Genomic DNA, 13,780 nt, shown 5'->3' on the forward strand with positions numbered 1-13,780 from the left:
TAGTACAGAAACAGTACTAGTCACACTCCTTTCCAGATTCAAGCAGGAAATAGCAATGGGCAAAAACATCCTCCTACTCCAGTTTGACCTATCGAGTGCATTTGACATGGTTGACCACCACACACTGTTGAAAATCCTAGACAAGATAGAAATCACAGGAAAAGTACTTACCTGGATTAAGGGATTTCTGACCTCCAGGACCTACCAAGTTAAATCAAACACAGATATCTCCCCACCATGGAAAGCAGAATGCAGAGTACCACAGGGTTCACCACTCTCACCCATATTATTCAACCTTATGATGACCCCACTTTGCCAAATCATTAGCCAAACAAGGCCTCAACCCATTTCTATATGGGGTTGACATCAGAATCTACCTTCCCTTCAAACATGACTCCACAGAAATTATCAAGGAAATAACAAACAGCATGAACATCATGGAATCATGGGCAGCGGCATTCAAATTAAAACTCAACAGAGCAAAACTCAATGTCTCATTCTCTCTTCCCAATATAACATGGAATGCCCCACTGCCATCAATGCCCTAGGTTCATCTCTTCCAATCTCAGATAACCTGAAATTTCTAGGTGTAACAATAGACCGCAACCTAACACTCGAAAACCAAGCTAAGAACACAACAAAGAAAATGTTTCCACACAATGTGGAAACTCAAATGCATAAAACTTTACTTCCCTAGGAACATATTCCACAACATGATCTAAACAATGGTGCTGGCCCACGTAGACTACTGCAATGGAATCTACACGGGTTGCAAAGACCAAATCATAAGAAAACTACAGACAGCACAAAACACAGCAGCCAGACTTATCTATGGAAAATCATGCTTCAAAAGTGCGAAATCCCTACTACAAAGCTTACACTGGCTACCAATTAATGCACGAATAACTTTCAAGATATGCTCAATCGTACACAGAATTATCTACGGCCTTGCACCGGACTACATGACCACACTAATTGATCTACCAATAAGAAACTTGATAAAAACAACAAGATCATACCTGACCCTCCACTATCCCAGATTCAAAGGCCTAAAATACAAATCGTCATACACCGCCAGCTTCTCCTTCATAGGCACCCAATTTTGGAACTCATTGCCAGAAGACCTGAAACTCATGGACAACTACCTAAACTGCTGGAAAAACCTAAAAACACACCTTTTCGGAAAGTTCCTTCCTTCTACGTTGTCATAACCTCTTAACCTCGAAAAATTACACGAAACAACCTCATAAATGAAAAACTACGATGCATACCTCACTCCTGCAAATACCCCCTATTCTCCCTATCTGTTATGTTAATGCAGTCTACGCTACTACTGATCATTTGTATTAAGTGATGGACATCACCAAACTGAAATTCTGTATCGTCTCTCTTGTACTATGTAAGCCACATTGAAGGGAAAGGGAAATGGGACAATATACCGCCTTTCTGAGGTTTTTGCAACTACATTCAAAGCGGTTTACATATATTCAGGTACTTATTTTGAACCAGGGGCAATGGAGGGTTAAGTGACTTGCCCAGAGTCACAAGGAGCTGCAGTGGGAATCGAACTCAGTTCCCCAGGATCAAAGTCCACTGCACTAACCACTAGGCTACTTCTCCACTCCACCTACCGAAAGGTGGGAAAATGTGGGATACAAATGCAATAAATAAAATAAAAATAAAATTTATGTAACAAATCCTCTAACTTAAGGGGTCTGACATTTTTTTTAATTGAATTAGCTGGCATGGCCTTAAAAAGGAATTATTTCTGCTTCTAAGGAGAGTTCTTTCAGCAGATTAAGGGTACTGTGATGGGAGCCACTATGGCTTCTGACATAGCTAACTTATATGTGGCACAGTTTGAAAAGAAATACCTTGAAACGCATTCCTTTCAAGACAAAATCGGAATGTGGCGGAGATATATTTTTGTTTTTATGCTATGGACGTGCAGTACAGACAGACTACATCAGTTTCATGAATGGCTAAGAACCAAAGAGTCCAACTTAAAATTTTGTATGCAATTTGACTCTTGTGGAGGGGCATAATCGAACAGGGGCAACCATCTCTAAGGGCGCCCATCTCTAAGGACGTCCCGGCGAAGGGGCGGTGAAACCCGTATTATCGAAACAAGATGGGCGTCCATATTTCGTTTAGATAATATGGTCGGGGACGCCCAAATCTCAACATTTAGGTCGACCTTAGAGATGGTCGACCTTAGAGATGGTCATCCCCGGTTTTTGGCCATAATGGAAACCGAGGATGCCCATCTCAAAAACGACCAAATGCAAGCCCTTTGGTCGTGGGAGGAGCCAGAATTCGTAGTGCACTGGTCCCCCTGACACGCCAGGACAGCAACCGGGCACCCTAGGGAGCACTGCAGTGGACTTCACAAATTGCTCCCAGGTGCATAGCTCCCTTACCTTGGGTGCTGAGCCCCCCAACCCCTCCCCCCCCAACTGTACACACTACCATAGCCCTAAGGGGTGAAGGGGGGCACGTACATGTGGGTACAGTGGGTTTGTGGTGGTTTTGGAGGGCTCACATTACCACCACAAGTGTAACAGGTGGGGGGGGGGGGGGCGAGATGGGCCTGGGCCTGCCTGCCTGAAGTGCACTGCAGTACCCACTAAAACTGCTCCAGGGACCTGCATACTGCTGTCATGGAGCTGGGTATGACATTTGAGGCTGGCAAAAAAATGTTTTAAGTTATTTTTTTAGGGTGGGAGTGTGTTGGTGACCACTAGGGGAGTAAGGGGAGGTGATCCCTGATTCCCTCCTCTGATCATCTGGTCAGTTTACACACCTTTTCACGACTTGGTCGCAAGAAAAAATGGACCAAGTAAAGTTGGACAAGTGCTCGTCAGGGACGTCCTTCTTTTTTCCATTATCAGCTGAAGACGCCCATCTCCTAATCACGCCCCAGTCCTGCCTTCGCTACGGTGCAAACACGCCCCCTTGAACTTTGGTTGTCCTCGCGGCGGGAAGCAGTTGAGGAAGCCCAAAATCGACTTTCGATTATGCTGACTTGGGCGACTCTGAGAGAAGGACGCCCATCTCCTGATTTCTGTCGGAAGATGGGCGCCCTTCTCTTTCGAAAATAAGCCTGATTGTATTCTATTCCTTGATATTCTCATTAAGAAAAATGTTCACAGCTTTAGCACCAACCTATATAGAAAACCAACAGATAAAAATCCGTTTTTGCATTATGAAAGCTGTTATACCACAAGTCTCAAAATGAATTTACCATATTCTCAATTTTTGAGACTTGGATGACTCTGTAGTAGCTTTGAGGAATACGAAGTACAGGTAAAAGAAATGTCAAGAGATTTTTGGAAAGAGAATATCCTGGGACATATATAGAGTAGAGCTTAGTGAAAGCAAGAGGTTCTAGTAGAGATCACTTATTGATTTTCAAAATGGTAAAAAGGCCACTAGATGTCCTATGTTCCTTAGTTTCTCAGAGCTATCCAGAGACATCAAGAAAATACTACATACCATTGACATATTTAGAGGGCCATGAGTGCTTCAAAATAAAGCCCTTACTGTAGCCTATACTAGGGATAAAAACATTAAAGATATCATTGCTCCCTCTGCTTTGAACCCAGCCTGTTCTGCTATCCAAATGAGAAAGGGCCACTATCAATGTGACCAATATTCAGTCTATTCCTATTCATTAAATATGGAAGTTTTCATTCATCCTATACAGGTAAAAGTTATCCAATTAACCATTTGATTGTAATTGTGATTGTCAGTAAGATAGTCTGGAAGATACATGTCGGAATTCTGGAACACAAGAGTAAACCGAAAAGACAGATATTAACAGCACCACTTGTGAGTCATTGTTTGTCCTTCAAGTATAGCTTTGCAGACCTCAGATTTTTAGCACTCAAGATGCTCTCTGTTTCTTGGAGAAGAGGCGATTTAGATTTTAAAAAACTTGTTGCAGGAAGAAGCCTATCATTTTTCAATTGAACCCTCAAGTACCAATAGTTTGAACAGTGAGATTGATTATACTGTATTTTTATGAGACTGTGTTTGGTGCATGCCACTGAATGGACTTAGACATGTACATGATTATGTATGACTATGTCAATATGTGTATCAGACTCGCATTTCTTTTTTCTTTTTTTTATTTGCATTTTTAAATAATACTTAAAAGAAAACACTTTTATAATCCAGAACAATGTACATATTACAGTCAAAGATAAATAGAATCTATTGTTCCATAAAAGAAATATGTTTTCAACTTAGTCCACATTCAGAAGGGGAACCAAGAGATAGTAAATCCAGATGAAGATGGATAAGGAAAATAAAAAAGAGTTAAAAAACAAACAACCTCTCTTACCCCTAACAAGGTGGGCATCAATAAAGAGTAGCACCATTCCCTTCCAGAAAAAATCTCGACTTGAGCTGGTTCATAGAAAATATACTGAACATTCTGATATACCACAAAACATTTACAAGGAAATCTAAGTTGGAAGGAAGCTCCTAAAGAAGTCTGTAAAATGTAATTCCAGAACGTTTTCCATCTAGACTGCGTCCACTTGGATACATCAGGAAACACTTGCACCTTCTCACCCATAAATGAGGTGTCTGCTGTCTTATAGTACAGTCTCAATACTGAGTCTCTATCTTGATGGAAAACAAAAGAAACCAGTAAAGTGGCTCTAGCGGTTTGGAACCGTATTATCGAAACAAAAGATGGTCGCCCATCTTTTTCGATAATATGGTCTGTCTCGCCCCTTCGCGCTCCCGTCCTCGGATATGGGCGGTCATGGAGATGGGCGTTCCCATTCGATTATCCCCCTCATAGCATTCTAGCAGATCTACATTATGCAGTACTTACATATGATCTTAGAAGTGATCTGGATGTTTAGTTTATGCACCCAGTCACATTGTTACTTGATTCAGATCATTTCTGTAATTCAGAAAATCTGCACAAGATGTTCCTTTGTTATATTTGTTATTTTTCATTCTGTTTCAGACAGATCACAGATGCTGCCTTGGCTATTCTCAAAGGTGAAACAATTCCACTTGATGTGCTACAAATTAAGGTAAACTAGGCCTTTTTCAGTAGTGAAATACTTGCTGATGAAGGGCACCAGACTGACACCAGAAGTTAAAACTGATAACAATAAAAAGACACAGACTGAAATAAGTGTTAAGTGATCTGTAGATAGTAGCAGCAATGTTTATAGGGGCAGAACATTATCTAGGTAAAAGCTGGGAGTTATAATTTGTTTTGCTGATGAGTAAGCGAAACTGTTTTCTTGAGTGGGGTAGCTTTTCAGAGTATGTTGACGAGAAAGCTGATATTAAAACATGCTGAAAATCTAAATTAGGCCCCTAAGTTAGGTGCCAGTTTTCAGTCAAATTTAGTTGCTGAAGTTTCAACTGAAAAAGGCATTTTTCCCACCTGTTCTTCCAGTTTTTTATATATGAGCATTGCTCTAACCAATGGACCAGGAAATAATAATCTTAAAAAGCATGAGAATAGAATAAGTGCATAAGTAGTAGTAGTAGTAGTAGTAGTAATGGCTTACAAAAACTAGAAATAGCTTGACCATCATTTTATATAATATGTTTGCATTTTCTGTGCACATGTTTGCAAACAGAAAGATGGAACAAAATATTTATTATTGAATAAGGTTGAACTTAATGTAGATAAACAAACAACTAATTTTGTTTAGAGGAGCTGTGAGTGTTGGTTGTTTTTAGGATTTCAGCCAGTGGGGCTTACTTAGTTCTTTTTTTTTTTTTAAGAAGCTAGTTCTAGTTGAATCCTTACTAATAAATTCCAAATCTGGGCTACAGGGAAAGGAAACTTAGGGAATTAGGAAGAAGGCTATTAAGCCAAATAGTATGAAACTGTTGAGAGACTAGTATTGAATCCTTACTGATAAATTTCAAGTATAATGCTTAAGATCACACAGAGGGGCATAATCGAAACGCGAACGCCCATCTCCATGGGCGTCTATGTCCGAGATGGGTACATGAAGGGGCGGGACAGATCGTATTTCGAAAAAAAATGGCCGCCCATCTTTTTTTTTTTCGATAATACGGTTTGTGCCCGGCAATGCATTGGAGTTGTGCGGATTTGAGCTGGGCGGTTTCTTTTTTCAGCGATAATGGAAACCGAAGGCGCCCAGCTCAAAAACGAACAAATCCAAGGCATTTGGTCATGGGAGGGGACAGGATTCGTAGTGCACTGGTCCAACCTCACATGCCAGGGACACCAACTGGGCACCCTAGGGGGCACTTGTAACATTAAAAAAACGAAGTCAATACCCTCCCAAGTCCATACCTCCCTTCCCTGTGGCTGCTGAGCCCCTCAAATCCCCCCCAAAACCCACTGCCCACAACTCTACACCATTACCATAGCCCTTATGGCTGAAGGGGGGCACCTACATGTGGGTACAGTGGGTTTTGGGGACGGTTGGGAGGGCTCCCATTTACCACCACAAGTGTAATAGGTAGGGGGGGATGGGCCTGGGTCCGCCTGCCTGGTCCACTGCACCCACTAACAACTGCTCCAGGGACTTGCATACGTGCGTGATGGAGCTGGGTATGGCATTTTAGGCTGGCATACAGGCGGAAACAAGTTGTTAAAGTTGTTTTTTTTGGTGGGAGGGGTTAGTGATCACTGGGAGAGTCAGGGTGGTCATCCCCGATTCCCTTCGGTGGTCATTGGTCATTTAGGGCACTTTTTTTGGGACTTGTTCGTGAAAAAAAAGGGTAAAAAAAGTGACACCAAATTTGCGCTAAAAACGCCTTTGTTTTTTCGATATCAGCCGAAGGCACCCATCTCTCTCGGCCGATAAACACACGCCCCAGTCCCGCCTTCACCCCGCCTCTGACACGCCCCGTCAACTTGTTCATTCCCGTGACGGAGTGCAGTTGAAGAGCCCCAAAATCGGCCTTCGATTATACGATTTGTGCGCCTTGCGAGATGGGCGCCTATCTTCGATTTGGGTCGAATCTGGGCGCCATCACTTTCGAAAATAAGGCGGACAGTGTAGCACTTTAAAGAACTCTGAACTTGTAAAACATCCCCATTCCCTTCCGTAATTTTTTAATGGCAATTGGACTGATGATCTGATTTCTCGAGTAGGCAAATAGTAAAGCTTTTGTAGTGGAGGAAATGCATTTCAGAGTAATGGAGACTTCTTTTAAAAACTTCTGAAATAGTTCTCTTGTTGGGGTATAGTTTATAGAAGGAAAATTTTAAAGTCTGAAGTTCAATGATCTAAGCCCCATTTTCCAAGTTCTCTAATTTACGGTGTACCACATCAGCATTCTGAAGCATTTAGTCTCCAGTTCTTTTACTTGGGGTTAATGATGTATCAAGCTTTTTGAGGTTAAATTCTTGGGAAACAATTTGAGATTAAGAGTCTGTCTTAGAGGTATTTGATCTCTCTAAGCCCAACTTCTCTAGAGGTAGCGAGAGGTTTAAATTTTCGGGAGAATCTCCCATTAGAGGCAGTGCCTTGGCTTGGGAGAGCTTCTCCTCAGCTCAAGTCTCCGCCACTACTTCCGACGGTTTAGCGAGTTGTTCTCCCAGCCTGCTCTCTGCCTCTGAAACTGTTGTGTTGGTCTTTGAGGGCTAAGTGATAATTCACTTTCCTGGCCGGGACTCCTCTCTGCACCAGCCGCTGGAGCACCCCGTGTTGTAATCGGCATTGCAAATGCTGTGATTCGGTATCTGTCGCAGAGTAGGGTCAGTAGAGGCTGAGGAGGAACCTCCTCTAATTTTCCCCTTCCTCTTTGGCATATTTAAAGAAGAAATCCGTTAATAAGAGAAAAGGAAACTCCCCAGAGCTCAGCAATATGCGTCAGTCCCCTCCCTTCCGTAATTTAAAACAAAAATATGCAGACAGCAGCCCAGCAGCAAAATGAGAGCTGTCTGGTCTTTTGCACAGCATGTCACATGTATGATGGTCTGTGATGAAGAGGTTATTTATGGGTGTCTGGTGTAGTAGCCCCTAGTTATCAGAGATGAAGGGCCCGATTATAAAGCTCACCAGGCAGCACTGTGCGTTTTTCACTGGCTCCAGCCGGTTTAGTACGTACGGTCCTTTAGGGAGTCATGCACAAAGGCTTAGGGAGCTTGTTTGTGTTCCTGGTAGAACACATGAAAATCATAGGCAAAAGAGCTGCTTAGCATTCAAATGTGCATTCCAAGTGATGCACAGTCGTTTTCTGAGTGATGCACAGAAGCAGTCCCTAACTTTTGCGTAGAGGTCAGAGCTGTCGTAGCTGTCACGGATGGTAAGGATCCGGTCCCTGGATGGATCTGTGGAAGGTCTGGTGTTCCTTGCCCCTGAGCATGGGTAGGGCTTGGCTCAGCTCGCGATCTCGGCAGGCTCTGTCAGGGAAGGAAAGCAGCTCTCTCCCACTTCTGCCGCTTCCGGCGGTTGTCTTACCTACCCTCAGCACAGCGCCGGGGGCTTTAGGTGTTAATATCACCCCCTACCTCATATCCTGGCCTGAGGGGAACACATGCTTGCTTGGCTGCCCGCCTCGAATTTCCATGCGGTGAGGTTGAGACATCTCCCGAGGTTGTCCAAGGGAGGGGGGTCTCTAGAGGAAGGACTCCTGCTCCCCTCTCTCTCGTGCCCTGTCCTGCTCCCTACTGTATTCGTTTTTGGATTTGCACAGGCTGTGACAGTCAGAGGAAGCAGCTCATGGGTTGACCAGAGCTGGAGGACAGAGTGTATCTTGGGGAGCCTAAAGGCTACGGGACTGGTAGGGAGTTCCGGGCAGAGTCGCTGTGTGGTGGTACTGGAGGTGTCGGCAGTGAATCATAAGAGAAAGAGAAGTGGACACCAGCAGTAAATAGGAGGGAACTTCTGTGCTATAAGCGTGCATGTATGAGAGTTATTCAGGGCATGTGCATAGCAGCCACACTTACTGATTGAGTGCTATGCTAATGCCCTGGCCTGAGCTGCACAGAAAAGATCCGTCAGCTCATTTGCATGTGATTTTTTTTTTTTTTTAAGCACATCTTCTACTTAAGTGGCAGACGTGAGAATGAAGTAGGCAGTAAAGAATTTAGAAAAGATGTTCAGGGACATAATGGATCTGCCCCACCTCCAATCTGGTAGCTCCTGTGAAGCATTGGAGGAGCAAGGTTACCAGGAAGATGAGGTCCACCTTGGGGTAACAAAAAGCAAGCCTGCCTTCTAGGCAATGCATTCTTCTCCAGGAATATGTGCACCAAAAGGGAAAAAAGTAGGAGTGCCATAGTGATAACAGGAAAGCTGGTGGGTATGCGCCAAACTCTTGTTACCTCTCCTGCCTCTGTCTCCTTCACCTCCTCTGTTTTGCTCATAGGATTGAATAGTGGTTACTTTTCCTGCCATGAAGCTATCACCTCTCTCTTCTTCTTGTAAACACCATGTAGCTCACTGAGCAACAGCTGTTTGAACTGCATGGATTCTGTAGGTAGTGCTTCTGAACTTTCTCCTAGAGGTGCACTGAGCCAGTATGGTTTTCAGGTTTACTGCAGTGAGTACATATGCAACATTTATCTCACATGTGTTGTTGTAATTTTGAAAACCTGATTGGCTTGGTTTGCCTCTGGGAGAGGGTTGAGAATCATTGCTGTAGAAAATGCCATGTGGTTCAAACAGCTTTTGATCAGTGAACCATGCTTCATAGCAGGAAGAGGAAGAGATTTGTGCTGGCTCCTCAGCAGAATTTAACAATTTTTATTTCTGGCAGGCTTCCTATTTCTTGTGGTTTAATTATGGACAAATGGTAGCTTCTGGGCTCACTCAGGTCTCTTTAAATATAAACTTAGCATTTCATTGTCCTGATTACCATTCATGTTCTTCATTAAGAGAGAATAATGTTAGTTTCCTGGTTGCATTGTTGAGGAGTTCCTCCAGTGTTTAGCAACAGATAAAGTTTTTGTGCCACACAATATACAGTATTATGCATGCAGTAATCAAGAGGGAATGGGTGAGAAAGTGGACAGCATGGAGATGGGTGAGTGGGAGAGGGAGTTGTTGAACTGGGGGAAGAGAGAGGATGGGATGAATGAATGAGGGGGGTGGAGAGACAGCATTGGGGTACATAAGTATTTCCATACTGGGACAGACAAAAGGTCCATCAAGCCCAGCATCCGGTTTCCAACAGTGGCCAATCCAGGTCACAAATACCTGGCAAGATCCCCAAAAAGTACAAAACATTTTATACCACTTTGTATTTCTCATTCCGGAAATGGCCATCGCCATTACGGAACAATGTAGCCACATTGAGCCTGCAAATAGATGGGAAAATGTGGGATACAAATGCAATAAATAAAAATAAATACTACTTACCTCAGAAGTAGTGGATTTTCCCCAAGTCCAATTTAGTAATGGTCTATGGACTTTTCCTTTAGGAAGCCGTCCAAACCTTTTTAAAACTCCGCTAAGCTAACCGCCTTTACCACATTCTCTGGCAACGAATTCCAGAGTTCAATTACACGTTGAGTGAAGAAACATTTTCTCTGATTCTTTTTAAATTTACTACATTGTAGCTTCATCGCATGCCTCCAAGCCCTAGTATTTTTGGAAAGCATAAACAGACGCTTCACGTCTACCCGTTTTCACTCCACTCATTATTTTATAGACCTCGATCATGCCTCCTCTCAGCCGCCTTTTCTCCCAGCTGAAGAGCCCTAGCTGCTTTAGCTTTTCCTCATAGGGAAGTCGTCCCATCCCTTTTATCATTTTTGTCGCTCTTCTCTGTACCTTTTCTAATTCCACTATATCTTTTTGAGATGTGGTGACCAGAATTGAACACAATATTTGAGGTGCGGTCACACCATGGAGTTATACAAAGGCATTATAACGTCTTCATTTTTGTTTTCCATTCCTTTCCTAATAATACCTAACATTCTATTTGCTTTCTTAGCCGCAGCAGCACACTGAGCAGAAGGTTTCAACGTATCATCGACGACGACTCCTAGATACCTTTCTTAGTCAATGATTCCTAACGTGGAACCTTGCATAACGTAGCTATAATTCGGGTACCTCTTTCCCACATGCATCACTTTGCACTTGCTAACATTAAACATCATCTGCCATTTAGACGCACAGTCTCGTATGGTCCTCTTGTAATTCACAATCCTCCCGCGATTTAACAACTTTGAATAACTTTGTGTCATCAGCAAATTTAATTACCTCACTAGTTACTCCCGTCTCTAGGTCATTAATAAATATGTTAAAAAGCAGCGGTCCCAGCGGTCCCAATTACATATATAAAAACAGATAAAAAGTCAAAACATGTTTAGATACTTTGTGTAATACATATTAAATAATCATACAATACTCAAATCATATTTAAAAATTATTTAAATGATAATATTGACATTTACTTAAAATATAAAAAATATAACAAATCATCATAATCTAAATCACAGTGACCTACATCAATACATGAATCCATAATTTAAAATTTAAAAATCAAAACATATATAGAGAGAGGTGGATAAATATGTGTCCAACATATATAAGTCAAATTACCAAGCTTGTGTAAATAATATTTGTATATAATATACATACCCCACAAACAAGAGTGTTAAAAAATTCCCCCCTTGAAAATGTGTGATAAAAACCTACAAAATGTAAAAATGAAAAATCAAATAAACATTATGTCCCACATCAAAATACAGACAGAATACCAAACTGAAATGGCACTATAAGCACCATAGCAATCATTATTAACTCCAAAACGTATATATGTGTCCTCTTTAATTATTTTATACATAAAAACTACATTAAAATGCAAGATACAGAATGTCAATATTCCATGTAATAACTCTTAGATAGTATTACCATTTAATGCTTACTAATCCACACTGTGCTATTTTTCTAACTGACCTGAATTCTGTACTACTACTACTACTACTTAACATTTCTAGAGCGCTACTAGGGTTACGCAGCGCTGTACAGTTTAACAAAGAAGGACAGTCCCTGCTCGAAGGAGCTTACACTCTACCAATTACCTTTACTTACTTACTTCAAAGTCAATTTCACATATTCATAACTAATATCGAATATTGACTACATTATTGGCCATAAAGTATGGAGCTAACTCAAAGGTAGCAAGGGTTTTTGTTACTTAAAATCTCATCGATCATTATATACAAACGAGTACTCACTGCTATTACATAGCAATTCAGCGTCCAACACTTCTTTTTGCTGTTACACAGCGTTACCGTATGAGTAGCGTTTCTTGCTATATATCTCTTAATTACGTCATAGGGGCATTCGTCGTCAATTTCCAAACCGTCATTGTTTTTGGCTCTTGATGAAATAACAAACCCACGATGTAGTTCGAAATGTCACGTTATGAAACTCTCGTACAATGATTCGAATATAAAAAAAACATCAATTTGAAATAACCAATTTTTTTACAACACCAACGTGGTGATGTCATGACGTTAGTTTAAACGAACGACCAATGACTTGTCCAGCTTTGTTCAATCACTAGTGGCATTTTACTCTTATTATGACGTTAGTTTAAACAACCAATGGACTTGTCCAGTTTTGTTCAGTCATTAGTGGTATCTGCTCTTGTTACAACAAAATCATTCTTGGAGTCTAATATTTATTGCTATACAACATCATTAGAACCGGTAACCTAAAGAACAGCTTAATGCACCTAATAAAAAAATACAACAGCAACAGTGTTTCATACAACCTAACCCAAATTCTGCTGAAATCACGTTGCTTATCATCAATATTAACATATGCAAAAAATCTTTTTAATACATATGACTAAAAATCGTTTTAATGTGCATTGGTGGCCTTTAAGAATCAAGTATTGAAATCAGAATTCAAATTCAAAATATCTCCAAATAATGTTGGGAGGACTAAAGTAGATTTGTATGAATAAAATAAAATATGAAAATAAACTTGTACAAAGAACTTTTTAATTATCAGAATCATATAAAAAATAGAAAATAAAATCAAAAATATATAAAAGTTTTTAAAAAAATCCTGATATGATCAAAAAATAAAATATTTCAGATAGTTTTCAATGATATTGAATATTCTCATGAGAAAAAATATATATATTTATAAAAACACTGTATAGTCATTTTCTTGATTCAACCATAAGGTTTAACTGTATTAAATAAAAAAACAGTGGTGATAGGGAAGAAGCTGGAAACTACAGGCCGGTAAGCCTTACTTCGATTATTGGAAAGTAATGGAAGTGAATGCTGAGGAAAGGATAGTGAATTTCCTGGAAGCAAATAAGTTGCAAGATCCGAAACAACATGGTTTTCTTTGACTGGGGTGACTGGAGAATTAAAACAACATTGAATTCTTTGACTGGGTGACTGGAGAATTAAATCAGGGATGTGCTATAAATGTAATCTACCTAGATTTCAGCAAAGCTTTTGACACGGTTCCCACAGGAGCTCTTAAATAAACTTGACGGGCTGAAGATAGGACCCGAAGTGGTGAACTGGTTGACGGACAGACGCCAGAGGGTGGTGGTGAATGGAATTCGCTCGCGGAGGGAAAGGTGACTAGTGGAGTGCCTCAGGGATCGGTGCTGGGACCGATTCTGTTCAATATATTTGTGAGTGACATTGCCAAAGGGTTACAAAGTAAAGTTTGCCTTTTTGCGGATGATACTAAGATTTGTAACAGAGTGGACACCCGGGAGGGAGTAGAAAATATGAAAAAGGATCTGCGAATGCTAGAAGATTGGTCTAAGGCTTGGCAATAAAAAATTCAATGCGAAGAAATGCAAAGTGATGCACTTAGGGAATAGAAAT

At 41.1% G+C, this 13,780-nt stretch overlaps 1 protein-coding gene across 2 annotated transcripts in view; it reads left to right on the forward strand.

The window, feature by feature from the left end:
* Positions 1-13,780, forward strand: part of AGK (acylglycerol kinase) — a 731,903-nt gene that overhangs the window by 489,406 nt on the left and 228,717 nt on the right. For both annotated transcript variants that reach the window (XM_030216389.1, XM_030216388.1), the window contains exon 9: positions 4,985-5,054. In XM_030216389.1, coding sequence (XP_030072249.1) covers positions 4,985-5,054 — 70 coding nt within the window. The remainder of the gene's footprint in view (positions 1-4,984; positions 5,055-13,780) is intronic.

This window comes from Microcaecilia unicolor, chromosome 10, assembly GCF_901765095.1.
Source record: "Microcaecilia unicolor chromosome 10, aMicUni1.1, whole genome shotgun sequence".
Lineage (NCBI taxonomy): Eukaryota > Metazoa > Chordata > Amphibia > Gymnophiona > Siphonopidae > Microcaecilia > Microcaecilia unicolor.